Genomic DNA, 23351 nt, shown 5'->3' with positions numbered 1-23351 from the left:
TTTTATGCAGGTTATTGGTATACAGGTAAAAAACGACCCGAGGGGCCCGCGCGGGGCAGCGCCGGCCCTTGCCTCCCGGGGAAGGGCGCTTCGAGGCCCCCGTGGAAATGTACAGCGAAGGCACAGTGCGCGTGGGGCAGACGCTTCCACGGCCAGACAGGACGGGCTCCTCGGCACGCTGAGCACCGCTGCAGCACAGAGAAGTCTCACGTGGCTACAGAACGATCGGCCCCATCAGCCCCACTCACCCCACATGTGTTGATTCCCCAAGGGCCTTATTGCTGGGGACGCTGCCCACGCGGCGCTCCAGGAGCTGCCTGCACAATGGGGAAGTCACAGTCCAGCAGCACCAAACCCACTGGGGAGCTGGGGACCCTGCCTGGGCTCCTGCAGAGCTCCGAGGGGCTCATTCACACCACAGCAACGCAGGACAGGAGTGCGTACGATCATCTCCCTGTTCCCAGAGCACTGCTCCAGCCAGAACTTACCTCATGCTTCTTGCCCTATACCAAACACCATAGAAAAGAGAAGTTCTGCTGCCACCCAAGGGTCATCTTCACCCTTCCAGGCAGCTGCCAAAGGCCCTCAGCACGGCCACAGCCCCGTGGCTCTGGAGGGGAATCTACCACCTGTGGGGCTCCTCGCAAGACAGGGACCAGCAGCCTGGGACAGTGCTGTGCTGCTTCTCCAGAGACCTCATCACACATTTGGGTGCAAATACACTGCAGCAATGCCCCATGCAGACCTCACGAGCACACTTCCCTGTCCTGCTGGAAGCAGATGAGCTCAGGGTACACTAGATATCCAAGGCAGTGAGTGCTCCTGGCACCACAGAGTTCAGTCCATTGGGAAAAAAAAAAAAAAAAAAAACAAAAAGAACAAGCAGCAAGGAAATAAGTGCCTACATCCTAACCCCAGACTTCTGCCCAGAAAGCACAAGAACTTCAGATATATATAAAGGCTTTGGAAATCAAATGTCTTAAGGATCCTGCCCTTCTGGGCATCCTTTCTATGCCCCACAAACTCAACGCAGCTTGAGGATGCACACTGCAGCTCCTCTTTCAAACTTCCTAGTGCTCCAGAAGAGAATTTGGCTGCTTTTCCCTCCAGCATAGCCACTCAGCTCTTCCTCACGCCTTGCATCCAGCTCCGCACAGCTCACTGCAGACACAAGCAGGTGGAGCTCTTGCTACATACTTCAGGGACACTGTAGTAGCAGAAATGAGCTAGGCCAGCAGGCTAATTTGGTGTCTAACATCACCAGAGCTTGATGAGTGGTGGCTTTCCAAGTTTTCTGATCACTAAATGGTATTAGGTGGACAACAGCAAAGGGTGCAGCCACTCTTCAAGACTCAAGACTTAAGTCAGGCCATGGATACCCCCATGCCCTCTCTGCTACTCCAGTTATGCTCAGAACAACCTCCAGTTGTGCTTTTGGACACTGTGCTGCTGCAGTGCTAACATGAGACTCCAAAAGCCAAGTGCACATAAATGAGATGCAACCAGGGGTGACAGGGACAGAAATTTTCTTCCCCAGAAGCAGGGACAGCAGTTCTGCAGAACTGACAAGCTGCTGAACTTGGCCAGAGTTTGCAGAAGCTCTGACATTCACTCCTTTCTCCAGTTCACACCAAGAATTGATGTCATCTCCCCCAACTTTCAGGATGCCAAATCGCTGCTTGGAACTAGCAACAGATTAGAGGTGCTCCACAACCACTGCAGAGTGTGACTGGCCACAGCACCTCAAGGTGGGAAAAAGCACCAGGGGAGCAGCTGAGAAGTAAGTACAGACTGTTTCCAAGGGCTGCTCTGCAGAACATGGAGTCAGTGACGGATCAAGGCTTCCACCAAGTACAGTAAGAAAAATGAAATCAAAACAGGTAGATACCACTTCAGAGTGTTGTGACTATGACCCCACACAGATCTTGGGGCACTTCCCCACCATCTGCTCGCTGGGTGGAGATGCTGGGGAAAGTGTTAGGAACTCTGCTGGCCACCCTGCTAAGTTACCTTTCAATCAGTGTAATGAGAACTTCCAGACCTTGACCTAAAAACATAAGCCATGCCCTTAACCCAAACACAGCCTCTAACACCCACTGATTTGCATGTACATAAGAACAGAGCAAACAGCAGAAGGAAGTCAGAAGCTGCCACCCAAACCTCTGGAGGACACAGTCCTGCAAATTAATGTTTCAAAACTGATCCAGAGAGATCATCCCTCCCTCCCACTGGGGCCAGTCCACGGGAACTTCCTTTCCTGTCGGAGAGGTGTCAGTGTTTGCTGGAGTATAATGTTTCTTCTTCAGTGTCTGTTTCATCCTGGAATTCGTGGCTCAAGAGGGACTTCTTTGAGCCAGTGGACATCATGCGGATTTCATCCTCATAATCGTCGTGGTGCTGCCGCAGGCGGTGGAAGCCATCCTTGTGTCTGTTGGACTTAATTGAGCAGACACACCAGATGATACAGGCAGTGAGGACCAGAGCAGACATACTTGCACCTGCCAGAGAGAAGACACTGAATTTAATTCCATGTTCCCTACCCCAGAGGCTTCTTCATTTCCATTTATCCATCTTCCCTTGCACAATCACAGCCACTTTCCTCAGTTCTGTACCCAAGGAGGAAGGAGCTTGATCACAGCAGAGAAGTACTAGATCTTCTGGGCCAGCAACTTAAGACAGCATCACCAAGTTCCTCTGCAGTATACTGGGAATAAACCTTAGCCTCTCTAGCAGTAGCCACACTGACAAAAATAAACAAATTCCTTAATGCTTGCCCAGTGCCAGACCACTCGAAGAGACCTTGGGGAAGATGCAAGATCTACTAGATCCCAGCTCTATGCACAAACAGGCTCTCCCCGTTCCAGCCATCTCAAGGTCCATTCAGGACCCTTCAGATCCCTGCAACACTCCAATCTCCCTCTTATCTGCAAGCCCAGCATCATTAATGCTACAGGCCTTTGGACCAGCCTGCAAGGCCAAGCATGTGTTCAGAAAGGAAAGCAGGAGGAAATGACTCAACCCCACAGGCTACTTTTCCAGTTCAATGAAAAGAAAAGGGTTACTGTCAGGATGAACCAGCCCAGAAAGCAAGGTTCAAAGCTTTGAATGAAGCTATCACTTTACCTGCAACAGTTACAACCAGCTCCCGTGGCAGACCAAATATCTTGTTTTCCATGTCAAACACAATGAACACAGAGCTGGGTGCATCATGGCGTACCAAGACCTACGGAGAGATGTAAGAACTTAGACTGTCTCAACGCTTACACCTCTGGTAGATGTCCACAGAAAAAAGACATTTGCTGCCAGGCAGAACCAGATACCAAAAATAAATGCAATGGAGGGAAAAACTTGCCCAGAACAACTCTATCATGTTCAGAATTCCCTCTCCATTATAACAAGGCAGAAGACAACTAACGTAACTAGAAGCTAAACACAGCCAACAGGGTACAGCCCAGGTAAGAGGAGATAGGGAGGGATACCTTCATATGAAAGCAAGGGAGGAGATCTCCAATAGATATTCACATACCTGCATATGCTTCTGTTGGTACCCATCAGCTATAGCATTGATGTTATGCAAGCCAGGAGCCAACAGCACATGGAAATAGCCACCTTCTTTAGTACAAACCCTCAAACCTTCATTAAGAACAATGGTAGCTTTAGAAATTGCCTTGCCACTCTTGTCTTGGACAAATCCATGGACTCCCTTGTGAACCTGAAACAAAGCATTTCAATGGCTCATGTTCACGTCCAAAGGTATGGCATATTTTTAACTAAGACAAAACCCAGGCCTTCTCCTCAAAATACAGCACACTCTTCAGTAACCCTAATGATCTCCCTTTCTCCTGTAAGAAACACTGGATAATATTGCAAGGGCTGCTCAGCCCACTAGAAGGTAAAACAACACAGAAGTCTAACTTTCACATCAGTGCATTCTAGTCACTGCCTCTGTTCTGCATTCTTATTGTCTGCAATTACACATCACCTATAAAAACTACAAGGAATCTCCATACTCCTGTCTTTCTCCCCTCTTACCCACTCATCCCACCACCTTCACTCCCAGCAAGGATTTCTCCCCCCAGACCATCGCTCACCTCCACAAGCATGCTAAGGAGAGACCTCCTGTGCTCTGCCCACAGGCCAGGGAGCTGCCCTGCACTGGGGAAGTAACAGCAGCTGGTATAAACAGTGATCTCAGGGCAATGACCAAAAGTAACGCTGAAATCCTGAAACAAAACCACCACAATTACAAGAGGCAGTATTTAAAAGGTTTCCCAGAGCACAGCTGATGAAGGTTGAAGCTTTGTTCAGATTTAAAGACATATTTGCAAGGAAAGCTCTGTGCTGAGATGAAGTACCTTCATACTTCCCAGGTGACTGTGCCATTCAGAGCCACGGATCACACCCCCAGGAATATTCTCATCTGTGAGAGTAAGAACACAGCAATCAGACTGCTCTGCTCCTAGCAGAATGCAGCACATACACCGTCATGGGGTTAAAGTTTGAACCAAACCTACCGGACTTATTCGGACAGCCTGGCTGGCCTAAATGCATGGATGGATGGTTGTTTGCATACACAGATGCCAAATGCTTCAGTGTTTCCTTGTTCTCCACTACAAACAGAAAGGTGAGTCATTGGGAGTGCAGCTCCTAACAAACAGGGGAAGAGATTCTTATTCTACCCCCATGGTCCCACATTAAGCAGTCACACAGGTTGCTGCTGGGAGATTTCAGGTTTCCTCTTACATCGAAAGGTGGTATCACATGCAGAGGAAAAACTAAAGTACTGTTCTGAAAATGAAAACGGTACATGTTCTGACTCCAAGCTGAATCCCGTGAGGGTGCTGAGCTTTGCTTTACAGACTGTCATCAGTTCTCCAGAACCGAAGGGTTAAAGCCAAAAGAAGGCTACAGCACAGCACTGGCACAAGAACACCAAAAAAAGGACAAGCTCTTACACCATGCAGCCATGTGGTTAGAGTCTAACTGCATGGAAGACCCTGGAGGAGTCAGTCATACCTGTCTGCATTGGCTTATCATAGGGGTAAGTGACAAGCAAAGATCCACCATCTAGAGCAACAGAGAGGCTGAAGTCGTGCTTCAATATCAAGTTCTCTATGATGGCTTTGGTCTCAGGCTCTCGTGTTCCTGAATACCTGGAGTAATTGCCTGTAAATGAGAAAAACAAATAGCACAAGAAACTATTGTCAATCCCTTTTCCTATGTGAGAGGCTAGCAATGCTCCCTCTTTATGGCTGAAAGTATCTGCCTGAAAATATATTTGCTAGGTCTCAGCAGATTGTTCCTCATCCACACTGTTCATGGGTGGAATTCACCTGCAAAGCTTAACAAATGTAACACATCACTGTTTTCCCAATCTATTTACTTTTGTGATGCAGAGGGCGTTTCACATGTGTTTGCTTTCTTCATTGTCCCTGAACTAACTCCTAAGAAAACACTTGGGATTATTCCAGCCAAACGTGGCCAGAGAGAACACTCCCTTCTCCAGGAAAGGTGGGCATAGCACTGGTATAGAGCTGTGGATAGACCAGTTTGTGGGAGTTAAAAGCATGAAAAAGAAGACTATTTTCAAGGAGCAAGAATAGAGAATGTTTTTCAGAAATCTAGCATTGAAAGAAATCCATTAACAGGAGAATATATTGTCTGATCTCTGGACTGCTCCTGAAGAGCTCTGCTTTGTCTTCTCCTTTCCATATTAAGGTCTGCAAATTATGGTCTCTAAGGGGAATTCAAGCTTTGGACATTTCCCAGCAGCTGTGCTATCTCTGGTCTGAGGCAGGAACACTGCCCTCTTTATAGGAAGACCCCATAATTAGATGACTACATCCAACTAAGAGAGGCCAGAAGGTGACCTCTACTGCAGCCTGCATTTCTATGGGACATCACAGGTCAGTTTGCATCAGTTAAAACCTTACTTGTGAAGTCTGTGTCCAGATCTCTGCCGTGGGCATTAGTCTGGCCTATCTTTGAGGTGCAGCCCCTCTCCTGTGCTACCTCCCGTCCATCTGGGTTCAGAGATGGCACAATCACAATCCGTGTTCGGTCAATCAGCTGTATAAACCAGGAAGGAAACAACACATCAGCACCATTAATAGTGTTTGCTCTCTGTACATCTCTTTCACTTTACAATCACTTACAATTTTACTCTCTCTTTACAATCTTTTCCTAGGAATAGCTGCTTCTATTGATTTCAAGAGTCACAGCTTCCCACCGGCCCCACAGATCTCCCAACATCTCCCCTGTGTGCATGGGACCACTGCTACCCACACACCAGAACAAGACAAGTCCTTCCTGATGAGCACTGTCTTCTCAGGATACAACTGGAGGGCTCCAAGAAACGGTTCCTTGCAGCAGAGCTCCTCACCTTTGTAACAGCAGCGTTCTTCTTGTAGTTCATGCAAAGAAATTCTGCCAGTGTCAGGAGCAGCTCAGTGCCAACAGGAGCGTTCCCGTGAATCCCGGCAACAAAGCGGATCTTGGGCTCCTCGGGCTCTGACTGGTTGGGTTTGTTGGAGATTTCAAGGGACCAAATCTGACGGAACTCAACGCTCTGACCCAGGCTGCCGAGAGAGAGAAGAAAGCAGTGACAGCTCAGGAACAGAGCTTGGCCTTATGGAGAAACCCAGTGTGGGAGGGAATGCTGCGTCCTTCCATGAGCAGACTACTGAGGCAAGGGACAGAACACTCAGCCACATCACAAGCACCCAGGCAGAGATGCACAGAACACCCAATGCTCCACACCTCAGCCAAGAATACCACAAATGCCTCTGTGCTTTCAACGTGGGTTTGTTTCCTTAAGACTTTTTTCTCCTCTCTGGTCAGCGCAGGACACATCCAGACATCAAACTAATCCATAAAGCAACCAGTTCAGAGGACAAAAGTGGGCCTATTTCCAGCAGTGCAGAACTTGTTGCTACAGTCATGCCATTAAGTTAGCAAACTGAATGCAAGCAAAGCAGGGAACACAATCGGGGCTGATGCAACTGGAAAGACAATAGAGGCTACAGATCAGAGTGACAGCCTTGGCACCAGCATGGACAGCACATGAGCACGTTGTGCCTGGCGACAACAAGCAACCAGGGTCCTGGGACAAAGAGGCCAGATTTGTGCCTTCTGAAGTTGACAGAGGGTAATAGCTACAGGTCACAAGGGAGAGCAGAGGAATACAAGCAGCTCCTGCAGGAGGGCAGAGGCCTTGGCTCAGGGCATTACCTCAAACATAGCTCCCATTATTAAATTAAGATCTGAAAGCAGATAATCAAAAATGCCATCAGATTTATGATCCTCATGGGTCCCTTCCAACCCAGAATACTCAAGATTCATAAGCCATATTTGTCTACTTTTACAGCTTAGATGCCAGACAGGATTGGGAAAACAGAGAGAACAGAGTGTGTGAAATAAATGCTTCCAGAAACCTGGCATCTCAGTGCTGGGAGTCTCAGTGCAAGGCACCCCACACAGCTGACTGCAGCCCAGGTTTCAGTCAGGAAAAGCACATGGATGTGTCTGTGGGTCCCTGCAGCCAATGCCCTGCCACCATGCCCTTACACCTGGAGCTCCTCTGAACTTGAGCACCACAGGGAAGCACAGGAACAAGCTTCCCCCTATCTCTGCATCACATTCACAGCTCATCATTGCACTACTTCTCTGCCACAGCTTGCTGCTCATGGAGGAGCTGAGCATTGCTGCTTCGAGTTTTCACCTGGAGAGATTTGTGATGTGTGGGTAGTTCAGATAGAGGCCCCGGAGAAACTCAGAGAGGTCCTTGTAGGGGCGGTATCGATAAGGAGAGACTTTCCCTGAGGACGAAAGCAGGAGGCGCTCCACACCATTCTCAGCAGAGAGATCCTTGATCAGTGTCTCAAACTCCTTCTCGTTGGGGTCGCTGGTGTCTGGGGTGTTCAGGACTGGCACCTTCCCCTCCTCCACTTTGGCATCTGTCCGTTTAAGAGTGAAGTTGACCTGCACCGCACCTTTGCTGTCAACTGCCACTGTTTTAGTGACAGGATTGTACCTGCCCAGGGAAGAGAAGGGACAAGGAAACGTCAGGGGCTGAGGCCTCAAACACCGAGCCACCCCCTCCTCCTGAGACCCTCAGCACAGGACTGCTGCTGCTCTCCAGCCAAAGGAAGCAAGAGGCAGAAATGCAAACAGCAAAAACTCTTCAAAAGGGACACAGGAACGGCAGGGCAGGGAGCAGCTTAGGACTCAGCACTGCCCCAAGCTGCTTCTGGCTCAGGTGTTGCAGGGTTACACAACAGGCAGGGAGGACAACAGGCCGGGCAGCTTTAACCCAAAGAAAACAAGGTTCTGGCAGCCACTGTGCCCACTTCTGTGGGCAGCTGCCCGCGTGAGAACTTCCCCTAAAAAGAACCAGTTATCAACTGCTTCCCCACACCACCTCCAAACAAGGAAGGTTTGGACTCTACAGTGTCACCAAAGGAACAGTCCTGACATCAGGGCAGCACAGCTTTGTCATCTCCTGACCAATAAGCCAGGAGGGCACTGTGGAGGTTATGCAGAGCCTATTCCGTGTGCCGTATCTTGCTCACCCTCGGGCAGATGCTGTGATTTTGTACGTCCCCTGCACCAGGAGGCGCCAGTAGTCCCCATCCTTGTAGGTGGTCACCGGGTGGTTGATCTCAGCGACGCTGATGGTGGCGTTGAGAATGCCCCTTCCATCCGTGGCATCCAGCACGAACCCCCAGACACCACGGTGAACCTGACAGAGCCAGAGAGCCCCACTCAGTGTGGGAGCACTGACACGCAGAGCATGCCAGCTCCCAGAGCAGTGATATGTCCCAAAAGGGTTCAGGTGAAACTGGGGTGGATGAAGATCACTCGAGTATAACAAATGGGCAATTGTTTGGCCCATGATGCCATGACAGTACGCTCTGCCCCACACCTTTGTTTGCACGCCCCAGCTGCACAGTGCTGCCAGCAGCCATGAGCCAGATGGAAACAGCACAGAAGGGCTGCTCTAGCCAAGGGAAAACTGAGCTACTGGCAAACGAAATGACCACACCTGCAGCACCTAGCTGCTGCTTCCATGTTAAGGAGCAGAGAAGGGGAAATGGAGGCACATTTGGATGGGAAGGATTGCTGTGGAGCAGGGACCTGGTACGGCCAGGAAGCAGCACTCGCTGCAGCGTGTGGATCAGCCCTGTTTATTCCAGCACCTCTAACCCAGAGGGCACTTCTCACCATTGTTTGGGGTCAAAGCATCTCACCTGTTTCATGAACTGGAGGAGGGACCTGTGGTTCTGCTCCCAGTACTTCGGCAGCTCCTCTGCGTTCGGGTATTTCACACAGCCCAACTCAATGGTCACTTCAAAGCAGTTTGTATTTAAGTAATTCCAATCTTGCATCCCACCTACAACAAGAATGTAACAGCAGTTTTGATATGACCTCCAGAAGGAAGCTGTGACATAAAGAAAAAGGATTTTAAAAACATCAAATAGAGAAAGATTACCTACTAACTACTACATGCAATTAACACCAAAGCAAAAAGGCTTTTTACGTGGGGCAAGATTCAAGCTTCAGGGGGACGTCAAAACAGCAGACAAATAACCACCCTCCTTGTAAATGCCTTTCATGTCAATATACTGCTGGAAACCAGAAACGCCACACCATAAATTCCTCCCCTCCAGAATGACTTAACCTGGGTACATTATTTAAGAAGTTACAAGAGAAACCCATGTCCCAGTAATCCGGGTTGACAAACACAAAGTCTGTGATTGATCAGATTAAACTCTCTAAGCTGCACACACATCAACTTGGAAAGAAACACCACAAAGACTTCAGTGTGACTTCACCTGGAACATTGTACCACTGGGCCCCATTCGTGATGCCATGTGGGAAGTACTCATTGGGGTACATATCCTTACACGGGCTTCCCTGATACATCTTTTTATTTTCCTGAAAAACAAGATGCAACACGTGAAGCTGAGTCTGCACTCTACAGCCACTGGCTCCTCTACCACACACTCAGAGTGCTCATGACAGCATCAGGACCTACCCTGGCAGATGGGATTTCCCATTTGAGAGCTTTACCTTGGAGTAGGAAAGTGCCAGCTGCTGAAACACAGCGTCATCCGGGGATTTGCTGTATATGGCCAATCCTTGCTCATCGTCATCATAGGGGTAATTAACCACCAGAGAACCTGCAGGGGAAATGAGATTTGACTCAGACTTGTGCATTCTTCAATGGAGCACTCAGCCTAACAGAAGCAGCTTTTCTTTTTCTCTTAAGAGGACCAGGACACCAAGCACTCAAGACTTGACCTTAAATGTAGCATTAGGCACTGTGGACAGCAGAGACAACAAAAGCATAGGAAAGGATGAGAGAGCATCCAGCAAGGAAAGCAAACCTTAACCACAACACATCAAAGCTCTGTTCTCACATGCAGGAGGGATGGGCACAGTCTGCTAATAATCATTTTCCAGAGGACAGAACACCAAGGAAATTTCCTAAAGTGCCCTCGGCCCAACTGCTGCAGCTTGTCAGCCTTCTGGAGCTTACTGCAAGGACAGGCAGACTACAACAGCTCTGACTTGCTGAAACTTTCCCTAAGCAAGCTGTGCTAATGGCACTGTGGGACCCAGACAGCACTGCTGCTGGAGAACAGCCAGCTCCCTCTCACCCACTCACCGTTCTTCTGCACTACAGAATTAAACATGCTAGCACAAAGCAACACCTGCAAGTCACCACAGCTCCAAGCCAGCAGACCAAGTGCCTAGGGAATCAGCTGTAATGCAGAGACTTAATTCAGATCACACTAAAAAGATAATTAAATCACAGCAAATTTCATTGTTCTGCTGTGCAACTCAAGGCAGGGAGCCCTCAGGATTAATCTGCTTTTCCCTCAATTTATAAATACCATGAAGACTCTAACAGCCATGGCACTGCCACATTGACAGAACCAGCCACCAAGCAGCTGCTGTCAGGGGAGTCCATCCCAACTGCCCCATCTCTTTGCAGGTAATGTGCCAGCTGCTGGCCTGTGCGTGTAATCCCTCCAGAGAAGTGGCTGTGCTCCTTCCAGCAGCCTCTTCAATTGCCAACAAAGTGTGCTTGGGGAGATGGTTTTCAGCTTCTGGTCCATTTTGCAGCAGCACAAACTCTAGCCGAGTAAGAATAAACCAAGTCTACTCTTTCTCTACAGGCACCATCCCCAGTACAGAAAGCTGGCTGCTTCTGCTCCTGCCATTTCACAGCAGTGCTCCTCAGTTCGTGCCACAGACACAGCAGAGAGATTCCTGCACAATCCATCCTCAAACCTCGGTGCTGAGGAAGGAGCCTGGTGTAGCTGACGTACCTCCATGCAGGTTTGCTGAAAGCACGAATGGGTAAGTCTTCAGCCAGCTCATGACAGCAAGGGTTTCTGGCTGTGGAGGGTCTGTCACCTGGAAGAACTGATCTGGGAAGTTTCGGTTCAGGTCGTAGTTGTTGCTGTTGTTTCTGCCCACGGTGCCTCCTCTGTCTCCTGAAAAATTAAACACAGGTTCAGGTTTGCACCCTATGCAATTTCCCATTTTGCCATGGAGGCTGTGTCCCTTTGCTGAAGAGCTTCATACTACTGATTAGTGGAAAGCAGCAGGGAACAACAGTGCTGGCTCCCCACACCCCAGAGTGACGGGACACCCACCCTCCTCAGGAGTGCACAGAGGTGTGTGGGGGGCTCTGTCAGTGCCAGTCAGGCCACAGCTAGCAGAAAGACACTGAACCATGAACAATCCCAGCAGCTGCTGTCACAGCTGCAGAACCTCAGACCTTTCTCAAACCAGCTGGACAAGTTCTGTGTTAAACACAAGAATAGCTCTACCTCCAGAAAACTGTTCTGGGCAAGCTTTGTTCTGCCAATCTGCAAAAGCCACACTGTTTGTAGGACTTCCTTGAACGTTTCTGCCAATCCCAACACCATGGTAAAAGCCTCTATTACCCTTGGACTAGCGCTCTGCAGACTGCCTGGCTCCCACATCACATGTTACTAAGAGCACAGACCAAGACACAGCAAGTATGAGTTGTGTAAAAGGAATGTCTTTTTTTTGTTGTTGTTTTTAAATAAGCCTTGGGATAGCCACAAACCATAAGGGGACGCAAACAGGGGCAGCTTACAGCACTGCTGAAATGTAAGAGCTCTTTCTGACCACTTCAGGCATCGGCCAGCTGCCCACTTCCTGCAGTGCGGGGTCCACCCACTCATTCCACTGCACACACCAAGTCCTTTCCCACCCTCCCTGTGCAGGCAGCACTTCAGCTCCAGCAGAATGCTTCCAGATTTCCCAGAGGCCCAATAAACCCCAGGTCTCTTCTCAGAACCAGAGATCCCACAGGTCTTTCAGCATGGGCAGCATTACCTTCCTGAGACTTCTCATAGCCATCTGGGTTCATGGACGGCATGATGTGGATCCGTGTGCTCCGGACCAAGTTGGTCACTTCAGGATCTGTGCCAAAGTTCTTGCAGAGGTACTCGATGAGGTTCAGCAGAAGCTCTCGCCCCACAACCTCATTCCCATGCATGTTACCGATATACTTGAACTCTGGTTCACCTGCAGACATGCCAGAGAGATAATTGTGGCCATTATGTTAAAGCCTGAGGACATCTCACCACCATGAGCACTGCACTCTTAGGCCCTTCTCCAGGCCAGAGGGCATTTACCTAATAACTTTCTGCTTTCACAACACCAAGAGGACAAATACAAGTGCAAGGAGGGTGCTTGGTCTTTCTGTCCCCAGAGTCCCAGAAACTCAGGTTAGAGTACCTAGGAATGCTCTTTAACTCACCCAAGTGAAATCCACTGCACCTGGTCATTCTAAAGAGGAGTTCAGCCTCTCTTCAGATATCAGTTCAACATTTCCTTTTTGCTCTGCCCATAGTCCCCCAGAGCTGAGGGGTCTACCACTCACATGTGTGCTTTGCTAGAAAGAATCTCCCACATCACCTGGTTCGTGGACGCCAGGGTTGTCTGAGATCTCCATCACATAGAGCTCCCGCAGCTCCACCGATTTGCCCACGGAGTAGAGACGGGTGATGTTGGGGAACTCGTTGGCGTACCGCCGCAGGAAGATCTCCATGTCTGAGAAGTGGTGGTGGCGGAAGTCCACAGGTTGGACTGGCTGATGGAGAGAGGTTGGGCTCGGGGCTTCTGCCTGCACCACGGTGGAAGCGACGGTAGAGACAGGAGCAGGTGGTGATGTGAGCTGTGTGAGGCTGGGAGCTGGCGCCGTCACAGTTGGCTGCAAGAAGAAATCCACTTCTGTTGCATCTCCCTCCTTCACCTCAATGTTTTCTCTGGTCAGTGGTGTGTAACTGTAAGAAAAAGGAAGAAAAAGAGCAGGATTCAGCAAGTAGGCTCTGCAGAACAGAGGCAAAAACCCTTTCCCATCCTCCTCCTCTAAGCACACTGGGATATTAATGACGTGAGAGATTCAAAAGCAAAACAAGCTGATGGGGCTCAATCCCCCTGCCACCAAATCCAACCGTGCTGCTGCCCTTTGCTGTGTCAGAGGTACAAGATCCTGTTCATGGACTCTCCAGGGGAGAAGCCACAAGTCGAGCACAGGGCTAGCCAGCAGCAAGCAACACATTTACCCCCAGACGTGAGGCAACACAAACTCTTACTGGGGTGACCTACTGCACTTTCTTCTGTTGCCCGGAAGTAAGATGCAGGTTGATATGAGCAAACAAAGGGGACAGAAGTGCTGTGCATCCAGCAGCTCCCCACTGCAGCAGGGCAGGGGTGAACAAACACAGCTGCAGCTCCCATCCATTGCAGGAGACCTCTCCTGCTGCAGCTTCCAGCCAAGCCCCTTAAATACAGAAGATACTCTGGGAGAAGAAACCAAGTAAAGTAACACAAGCAGTAGGCAGCACCACGGAGCCATTACCCCATCACAACGGCGGTCACGTTGTAGGTCCCAGGCACGAGCAGGCGGTGGTAGTCGCCGTGTTTGCCCGCTGTGATGTTATGAGCGATACCGGCAACAACAATGGTCGCATTCTCCAGCCCAGCCTTGGTGACTGCATCTCTGACAAAACCTTTCACGCCAATGTGGACCTTGAGGAAAACAGCATAAGGCTCTGGCTGAAGACATGTAACAGCAGGGCAACGGTGCCCTCAGCCAGTGATACCGTTCCCTCCTGTCCCCAGATGAACAGAGCAGGACAGCTGCCAGGCAAAGAGAAACAAGAGCCCACGATTCAGACAGTGCTTGGCCTGGGAGCAAGGACAGGAAATTCAGCATGCACTAGGAAGGCAGCAGCTTCTCAAAACTGACCCTACCTAGCTAATCCTCCCATAGCTGCCTCCCTTCCCAAGCTGAACTGTCCCCTACTCAGCCCACACGTGGGTAGAGAGATCTGCTGCTCACAGTCTGTGTAACACTATACGCCGCAAGGCCTCTCAGAGGAGCTCACTACCACTGAGGATGTGGGAACTGTGGCAGAACCACAGAGATGCACGGCACCTTTGTAGTCCCCAGCCTCTGCACAGCATCTGCAGCAGCTGTGTTACCACACAGCCCACAAGTGCAGCTGATGCAGTGCTCCCAGCCCACGAGGGACAAGGGGCTTCCACGGCTGCTGTCCCCACACCCCACGTCAGCTCCCACTACCTTCTCAATGAAAGAAAGGAGGGATTCACGGTTGTTCTCCCACTCCTGCTCCAGCTCAGAGGTCAGTGGGTATTTGCAGCAGGACAGCTCCAACGTGATCTCAAAGCAGTCGGCCCACACGTAGTTGTAATCCTGCATCCCACCTGAAGAAATGAGACAAAGACACGTCACGAGAGCAATACACAGATATCCCTCCATGGGAGGCACACTCCTTTCCATCCTTCAGCCCCATGGCACCTCACCAGGACACTGCCACAGCCCCAGAGAGCAAATCTTGGCAGAAAAGTCAGATGGGATCACTGTGAAAGCCTGTTCTGGTGGAGACAGAGCTCTCTTCTCCCAGTAATGACCCACTGGGCATCCAGATGCAGGCAGTCCCTTGTCTTGCTGCTCTGTCAGCCAAACTTACAGCATTTGGCAATACCTCTGGGTTCATGCCACTGGGGAGCTGTCTGCTACAGAGCCCAGACAGCATGGCAGGCACACATAGCTGGAATGCTGCTGCTGCAGGCCTTCACTGCATGCTGCAGGCTGACCTCGGACTTGTAAGGCCTGCAAGTTGTTTCTCCCAAAGCAAGCTTCAGGCTTGACACAAAAGAATGCACCAGAGTACCAAGCTGGGGAAGCTCAACAGCTTGGTGTGAAAGCAGCCAGCCCGTAAGCACCGGAAAACAGGAGCGCTCGAGGGCTGTTTCCCAGCATTAAGCTTATCTGTTCATTCTTTCCTTTCAGAGAAACCACAGTCACTGCTACGAGTGAAAAAAGGTCACCTTGTTCTAGCAAGCACCCTAACCCCATTTGCTGAAGTTAAGATCAACCTTCAACATGCAAATCTGTTTCTCATACAGGAGTGAATGATGTACAGCAGGACATGAGGCTGCTGGGCAGCGGTGTGTGATCCGGAGCACAGGCTTCAGCACACTGCCGAGGGCTGCAAGCAACACTCTGAACATTCACAGGAGCTTTCAATAGTAAGCAGCACGTCCCCCAAACACCACAAGCCTGTGAAAGTGCAGGATCTCAGCAGGTAGGTCTAAGAAACATGTGCTGGATAACTAACTGGCTGCAAGGGATGGACAGCCATGGTGCCAACGCTCACCTGGTGTTTGCAGAGGCTGTGACAAGGTATGGCCTGGAAAGGCATCAGCACAGCAGTCTTCCATGACCATGAGCACGGAGGCTGTGAGCATTCACTGTCCAAAACTCAAGCTGCTGTTCTCAATCAGAGCCCCACAGCAGCCTGGTGAAACAGATGGACTGACAGCACAGACCTCTGGGATGACAGGAGGGATGGGGCCAGACCAGAGATGTCCCAGTTCTTCCTGGTTCTCCTGGGAGCCAGCTGCCAAGGGAACAGGCAGCTCTTGTAGCAAACCAAATGGCAGTTCCCACTAGAGAGAGTGCTGCAGCTTGTACGCAGGCTGAGATCAAAACAGGAAAGAGGCTTTTCTGGCTAGCACGAGGGCCCAAAAAGTGACTGAGAACCTAAAAAAAACACCTGTAAAGCTCAGATCAAGAGATTGGAGGTGCCAGGCCTGTGACTGGTTTCACACAGCTCCCGTTACCAGGTTTGGAAAAGCAGCCTGCAGCAGGCTGCTCTCTCTCCTCTAAACTCTGTGCAGAGAGGAACATTTTGCCAGCCCAGAACCATCTGTCTATAGCAGGACACTAATGCACTTGAAAACATCCATACGTACACCAGAGCCATTATGAAGCATATTCAGTGCTTCATCTGCTATTCAAGTAAATTTAGGACAGATGCTCACCCATAATAGAGCAGTAATGGACTAAATTGGAGCTTGGTACATTGATTTTGGTGAAACTGTCTCTTCAAGAAATAGTCGTGCTTGAAAATTTGGATTGTACATGCTGCACATATTTGGCTTTCTCACCAACCCATTGCAGAACAGGACAGTTATTTTTACAAGCATATGGAATTGCATATTTTTCCATATGCCAATTGCACAGCCTCTGGGGGGTAGGCAGAAGAAGGTAGGTAGGAGAAGCCTTTCAGGGCAGCCTGGAAAGACTCCACTTTCAAACTGCACAATGAAGAAACCTTTCTAATTTCAGCTCTCACTGGAGCAGACGTTAGGAGAGGAGATGTGCAGCTCAGTCACAGCAGAGAAAGGCTCCTGACCACTCTGCAGGGAGAGCAGATGGCACAAGGCAAGCTAGAGATGCGATTAAATACACTGCACAAGTCACTTCCTCTGCGGACAGGGCCAGCTGCCTCACAGCATGAGACCAGCAGCAGCCCCAAAAAGGCAGAGGAATGTTTCAGTCCATTAGTCTGCAGTCATCAAAACTCAGAGGAGGTGAGGTTTCAGCCTGCAGCTCCAGCAGCTCTCGATCCAGTGCAGAGCAGCGCACCCCGCAGCCTTCCAGGGCCCCAAGGAGCACAGTAGCATCTTCTCATGCACTGTACTGCACTGCCCACCAGATGGGCAGTGAGGGCTACAAATAAAGAACAAGCCTCCCGAGAAAGACCACAAAACACCCCATTCAATGTCACAATTAATTCCATTTCAGAATCAGGGCCTTTACCACCAAAAGGCAAACACGTCCATCCCATAGACAAAAGTTCCTTAAGTTCATGGACTCTCCAGGTCAGCTTGCCCTTCTTGACCCATACTGCAGTAGGCTGCATCATAAAACAGCCCAAATTTCCAACTGTTTTCTTGATCTGGACTGGCCATTCAGTAGTTAAAAGCCCTAGAGGTTACAAAGGAAGGAAGACTAAGTGCATGTACCGCAGAGATAGCCCGAGCAGTGCCAGACACGCTTATCTATAGCAGCTGGAATGCAGCAGCCACACTGAGCTGCGTGGCAGGGAGCCATGCTTCTCTGCTCACGCTTGACCTTAAAAATTACTCGGATGGTTTCTACTTGCCACCTTAGCTTGATACACATAAGAGGTTACTGAAAACAAAGTTAATGGGGTCTGGCACCAGCATAAGCCCGAACTGGTAGCTCCAGGACAAAGAATCCTGAAGCAGACAGCTTTCCAGCATGTTTGATTTCACATGACAAAACGTGGCAGGAAAATTACCACCTGTTGAAACATTTTGTTCTCAATTATTTGTTTTTCCTGGCTTTAGTTCACTTGGAGACAGCAGCCTTTCCCAGTACAACCTGCTCTGCAGGCCACGAGCACTTGACCTGCACCTCAGGCACGTCATATGCTTCTCACCAGAGCTCAGCCCTGCCAGGGAGCTCCCTAAGTGTACCAGGACTTCCCCATCCTCCTCCTTCCAAGCATTCCAGTTCTGTGGTCACTGGGAAAAGCCTCCTGGTCTGAGGACAGCAGCGTACCACTTACACTCCATCCACAGCTGATAATCAGTGTTAACACCCAAAACCACAAAGCAATACTGAAACTTCACACCTAAATCTGCAGGCTGGCCCCAGTGTTATCTGTTAGATCATCTGTGCTCTTCCCTCTATAGCAACTCCTGTGGGTTATGGATCAGCATGGGATGTGCTCCAAGGGCTGCCATCACCCTTTTGATCAGCACTCAGATGGAAGTTACGGTGTAGCTGAGATGGCACAGGTGCCAGCCTGGCAGTGCTTTGTTCTGAGCCAGTGTCAGCACACTCTGTTATAATCACTGCCTGCAGCCATCAGCACAGAGCCCGGGGTTGTGGCTTGTCACAGTCAAAGGGTTTGTTTCCGCAGAGGCTGAAAGTTGAAGGCTATTAGGTTATAAACCACAGCGCTGCGGTCTAGCTCACACCTTGCCTTTTCCTGCACGAGGAAGGCAGGCAAAGCCCAGCTTCACCAGCTTCCAAGACAAAGCAGCCTGAAAGGTTCACACCTGTGCAACAGCTGCTAGCAAACCTTCCAGGGGCAGGCAGGCACTGGCAGGGCATTCCCCATCCCAGCAGGAGGATGAAATTAACACTGTGGTGAGAAGCATTTCTCAGGCCAGGAGCAGAACTAGAGCTGAAAGCTCAAACCAGCCTCCCTCCAGTCCCAGTTTGGGAAGAAGCCAAAACCTATTGATCTCAATGGTTGCCAATAACAACCACCACCAGAACAAGGCAGCACAGATCATCCAGGATATCCTGTTCCGTCATGAGCAGATGCTTGAGATTACACAAACCCTCCTCGTATTGAACTTCCCGCCTCCCAGAGTGAACCTTGAGTCAGTAAATACCAGCGCTGTGCTCGGCAGGGTGGAGGAGAGAAGACAGTTGTCAGCAAACATGGCAGAACCACATCTTGTTTGAACACTGCAACTTATCAGAACAGTGAAATCTTCAGGAATGATCCATCTGTTGCTGAGATAAGGACTTCCTCTTCCAGCACAGCAGGGATGTATTCAGGTTTAATAATGGATCACCCTCCTTGCTTCCCCGGAAGCATGGACGTGGGGTTTGCAAATGATTCAGCTCTGAAATCCGTGTTTTGGAAAGACATTGTATTTTCAGAAGTTGTTAAGCTGGGAGCTGTTTGGGATTGGGATCAGCTATGCCTGATTTCCTTGCGCTCCTGCCTTCTCCCTCAGCCCCAGCACGAGGGAAAGCAGAGCAGTCCAGACACAGCAAAGCAGTGCAACTTCTTCAGATCAGTTACACAAGATTGGCACTTTGTCCTCACCGCAGAAGTCACCGTGCTGCCTGGTGAGCCCGTGGTTGAACAACTTCCGCAGAGCTGCTGTGGAAATGGTGCAATTCTTTCTAAGGGCACAGCCAAGATTTCTCTTCCTGCTAGCTCACGGGAGTCCTTTTACAGGAGCATCTCATCACAAACTGACATGTAAGTCTCATCAACAGCAGAAGTGACACACGCAGAGCAGCCCACTGCATGGCCAAGCAATGATGAGAGCAGAAGAGCCCTCTCCAGTGTGCTGTGACCTGCTCCTTACAAGTACCTCCCAAGCCGTGATTCACCAAGCACTTGCTGGTATGATCCTGAAGCCATTTCAAGCTGCTAGAGCACATCCCAAGCTAAAAGCATCACCTCACCTACTGTCCTTCCCTTGATGGCCATCACCACTGCAAGAAATCATTCATTTCTAAACACCATTACATGACCCAAAATAGCAGTGAGAACAGCTCAGCTGCACAGCTTACCTTCCACATCATACCACTGGGCACCGTTGGTGATGCCCTCTGGGAAGGTCTCTCCCTCCTCACCAGGGCAATTTGGCTTGCCAGTCCTCATTATGGGGTGATGTGATGCATAAGCTTTCGCCAGATATTTGAACACTTCATCATCAGCTGATTTACTGTAGACTCCTGTGGGCTTATGTGTGGGCGAGTCATCGTAGGGATAGCTCGCAACCACTGAGCCACCGTGCAGGTTACCAGAGAGCAGAAACCTGGGGTTGGGAAGGAGAAGGAAAGAATTAAGAGCCATGCTGGAACACTGTGAATAAGAAGCCAGCACCAGTCCCCTTTGCCTGAAAGAGAAGTGAAGCTAAACACGATCTTGTTTCTGAGCAGAGGTAACACGACCGATACCTCTGCCCTCGCTTCAGACAGCACACGTGAATTGTGTTACACCCACTACGTTTCTGGTTTGTCCTATTATTTATTTAAATCAAACAGTTCTGTTTGCCCGTTCCCTCCTGTGCCAGTACTACGTTGGCAGAGCGAGCACAGCAGCACCAGCTGCTGCACAAAGGATTGCATTCTTCCTGTCCCAGCATGGTTTAAATCAAAGTCTCATCTTCACCTTTGCAAAACTATCAAGTAAATGATCAGAAAGCAAAAAGTACTTCCCAACATGGTATTAAGAAAGTGCAATGCTTCCCCGTGCAGGTAAGCTTGAACTGAAGGAAACCAGGAGGGCTCCTGGTGCACCGAGCTGCCTAGCAACCCTGGGATGCAGCAGTCACTGCACACCCGCAGGGCCTCCCCCAGCACGGGCAGTCACACAAGGAGAGCTTCTCAAAATAAATCTCGCTCCCCAAAAGCTGAACGGGAAAGGGCAGCGTGGCCCTCTCCCTGGAGGGCACGGGGAGAAGGGCAGCCCGGACGGCACAAGGCCGCCCCGCACTCACTTGTTGCGCCGCATCCAGGCGATGAGGGCTCGCACCTCGGGCACGGGCCCCAGGTCGGGCTCGGCGGCCTCGAATTGGTCGGGGAAGCTGCGGTTGAGGTCCCGGCCGCGGCTGTTCTCCCGTCCGCCCGCCCCGCCGCCGCCGCCGCCGCAGTCTCCCTCCTTGGCGCGCTCGAAGCCGTCGGGGTTGAGGCTGGGCAGCAGGTAGAGGTCCGTGGTGTTGAGCAGGCGGCCGATCCGCGCGTCGCCGCTGGCCCAGCCCCGCACCAGCTCCCGGGCCAGCTGCAGCAGCAGCGGCCGCGCCAGGGGCTCGTCGCCGTGCATGTTGCCCACCAGCTTCACCTGCGGCCGCCCGGGCAGGGCCGGCCCGCCAGGCTCCTCGCCGGCCCGAGGCGCTTCCAGCCCCGCCGTCAGGCGCAGCACCCACAGCGGCCGCCCCTCCACGGATTCTCCGATGCTGAAGAGCCGCGCCAGGCCCGGGGGGGCCGAGGCCGCCAGCTCCCGCAGCGCCTCGCCCAGCTCGGCCGCGTGCAGGTATCGCAGCGCCTCGCCGGGCTCGGCCGCCTCCGCCTTCTTGATGTGAGTGCTGCGAGCCGGGCCCAGCAGCACCAGCAGCACCAGCAGCACCAGCAGCATGCACAACGGCACCAACCCTCGCCGCCCCCACGCCACGCTCGCCATGACCCCGCCACACGCCCCGGTCCCGCCGCGCCGCGGAGCCACCGGGCACCGGGAGGGGGCGGGCACGTTACTCCGAACGCCAGCCAATGAGCGGCGGCCCAAAGGGTGAAGCGGCCGGGGGGTGGCGATGAACGACCAATGGGAGGCGGCGGATGGCGTTGCGTCACAAAGGGCGGGGAGACGCGCAGCGCTGTGGCGTCCCCTGCTGGCCACGCCACTCCCGGCCCCGGGACCGAGCGGCGGTGTCACCGCGCAGTCCTCCCCGAGAGGTAACGGCGGGGCGGGGGAGCGAGGAGCAGGGCGGCCCGCTGCCTCGCACCCAGCTGCCTGAGCACCGACACAGGGGGGCTGAGCATCGCCCCGGGGCCCGGCTTCCTGCAGCGAAGCGCTGCTGCGGTGTTACTGCCCTGCCCCGGGGCACTAAGGGCATCGCAGTGCACTCAGATATAAGTGCCAGGCCGTGCAGGACAGAGTGGCTGAAGAGACATAAATATGATTTGGAGGGTCCTCTGATCTGATCTTTCCTGCTGCTTTTTTTCAGGCAGGTGGAATGATTGGTGGTAACCAGCAGAACCACCTTGCAAAAAAAAAAAATAGGTTAAGTCCTCAGTCTACAAATAAATTGCTTTGGATTTACACAGAATAACTGAGCTCAGTTCCCCCTTTTAGCCGATAAAGGCCCAGTTGTCAGGAATTTCAACAAACCTATTGTAAAAGCAGCGTGTGGCAGAGGCCTGACTCATCCCGTCATCTCAGCAGCCAGCAAAAATAAAGCCTCCCTCCAGCCAGCCTGAGAGCTCTGCCTGCAGGCAGGGTGAGACTGCAGGTTAGGGACTGACCTGCACGAGGCCTCCTGCTGCTCCTGCTCTTGCCTTGCAGCACCGCTGTGCTTCCAGCCCTCAGAGCGTGGTTTCCTCCCACACGGTTCCCCATCAGGCAGGATGGAGCTGCTCGGTCTTTGCACATTGCTCACAGAGGAAACGAGGGACGACCCCAAAGCGGGGAAGTTCAAACTGCTGATGTTGTTTGGCAGGTCTTCACAGGATCAAATCAGCACTTAGTTTTCCAGCAGCGTGCTTCCAAGAAGTCCCATTGGCGATGACATCTCCTAGGTAGACAAAAATACTTTAAGTCCAGAATGAAGGGTACCACAGCAGAGCAGTGTCTTGAAAAAGAAGCAGATCAAGGAATAATACCAGGGAACTTCCTGCACTGGCCATCAGAGAGCATCTAACCCAGCAAGAAACAGACACCCAACTTGGCATCATCAATCTGTCAGTCTTGTTTCCCATAGGAAGCAAACAGCCCATCAGCACTGCTCTGAGAATGCAAACTTTGTAATTTAAGTGGAATTTACTACAGATTTCATTTGGGACCATATCTCTCAGACCCAGGACAGAAACAACCACACTAGTATGACAGTCCCTTAGTTTTCTCCATCAGGCTGCCGGCTGTGGGCACACCTGCAGCACTCACCGTGAGCAGAGCACAGTGGAGCAGGCTGGTGACACACAGCAGCAGTTTGGCACAACCTTTGTGCACAGCCCTGAGCGTTCCTGCAGTCCGTGCTCACTCCCATCGCAGCGCAGGATCCACGGGCCAGCACCTCGCTGCTCTGCAGTACAGCTTAAACTTGCACTCCTGGGACACGGCTCCGTTTCTTGCAGAGAGAGCTGAAACGATCCTGAGAAAAATGATTGAAAGGAACAGCTTAAAGCGATTAGAGCAGCACGAGGGCAGCAGCCCGCAGCCGGTAGGTGGCCCCCGCCGCCCTCGCACGCAGTTCTCGCTATTCTTTTCCCCAAAGCTAAAACTCGCCGAGCTTTCCTTCGCATTCAGCGCCAAAGCGTGTGACCTTTTATTTAAGGACGATCGGGAAACAGAACGATGAGGAAAATTATATAATAAGAAATTCTTGAGATTTGTCTGTCCCAATAGTGGAAAGTATGCGGGGAATGGGCTGAGTCTGATTGCAAAAGCAGGGCACATCTCCACGGTCGGTATACTTGTGGAAAATGGGATCTG

General features: G+C 51.2%; 1 protein-coding gene across 1 annotated transcript; it reads right to left on the bottom strand.

The window, feature by feature from the left end:
- Positions 1-700: 700 nt before the first annotated feature.
- On the bottom strand, positions 701-21326 carry CPD (carboxypeptidase D). The gene is made up of 21 exons (XM_065731937.1): positions 20647-21326; positions 19715-19962; positions 14636-14778; positions 13910-14079; positions 12964-13331; positions 12379-12570; positions 11337-11504; positions 10072-10181; positions 9834-9936; positions 9249-9391; positions 8571-8740; positions 7721-8032; positions 6383-6578; positions 5934-6069; positions 5017-5166; positions 4515-4610; positions 4356-4420; positions 4092-4223; positions 3527-3712; positions 3124-3223; positions 701-2498 (listed from the first exon to the last, which is right to left on the bottom strand). The coding sequence occupies exons 1-21, from the start codon at positions 21324-21326 to the stop codon at positions 2272-2274; spliced, it is 4095 nt and encodes a 1364-aa protein (XP_065588009.1). The 3' UTR covers positions 701-2271.
- Between the last annotated feature and the right edge of the window lie 2025 nt (positions 21327-23351).

The sequence above is a fragment of the Cyrtonyx montezumae genome, unplaced genomic scaffold, assembly GCF_038088225.1.
Source record: "Cyrtonyx montezumae isolate F1298 unplaced genomic scaffold, pur_monq_1.0 scaffold_15, whole genome shotgun sequence".
Lineage (NCBI taxonomy): Eukaryota > Metazoa > Chordata > Aves > Galliformes > Odontophoridae > Cyrtonyx > Cyrtonyx montezumae.
Note: the sequence above shows the minus strand (reverse complement) of the source record. Positions and strands in the feature narration are given on the sequence as shown.

Bases quoted from the DNA above. Each gene is read 5' to 3' on its own strand.
- CPD (XM_065731937.1), bottom strand. From the start codon at position 21,326: ATGGCGAGCGTGGCGTGGGGGCGGCGAGGGTTGGTGCCGTTGTGCATG. The intron at 14,779-19,714 runs GTAAGCTGTGCA...TCATTTCTTCAG, and splicing joins CCAGTGGTATGATGTGGAAG to GTGGGATGCAGGATTACAAC. The intron at 2,499-3,123 runs GTAAAGTGATAG...TCTCTCTGGCAG, and splicing joins GCTGGTTGTAACTGTTGCAG to GTGCAAGTATGTCTGCTCTG.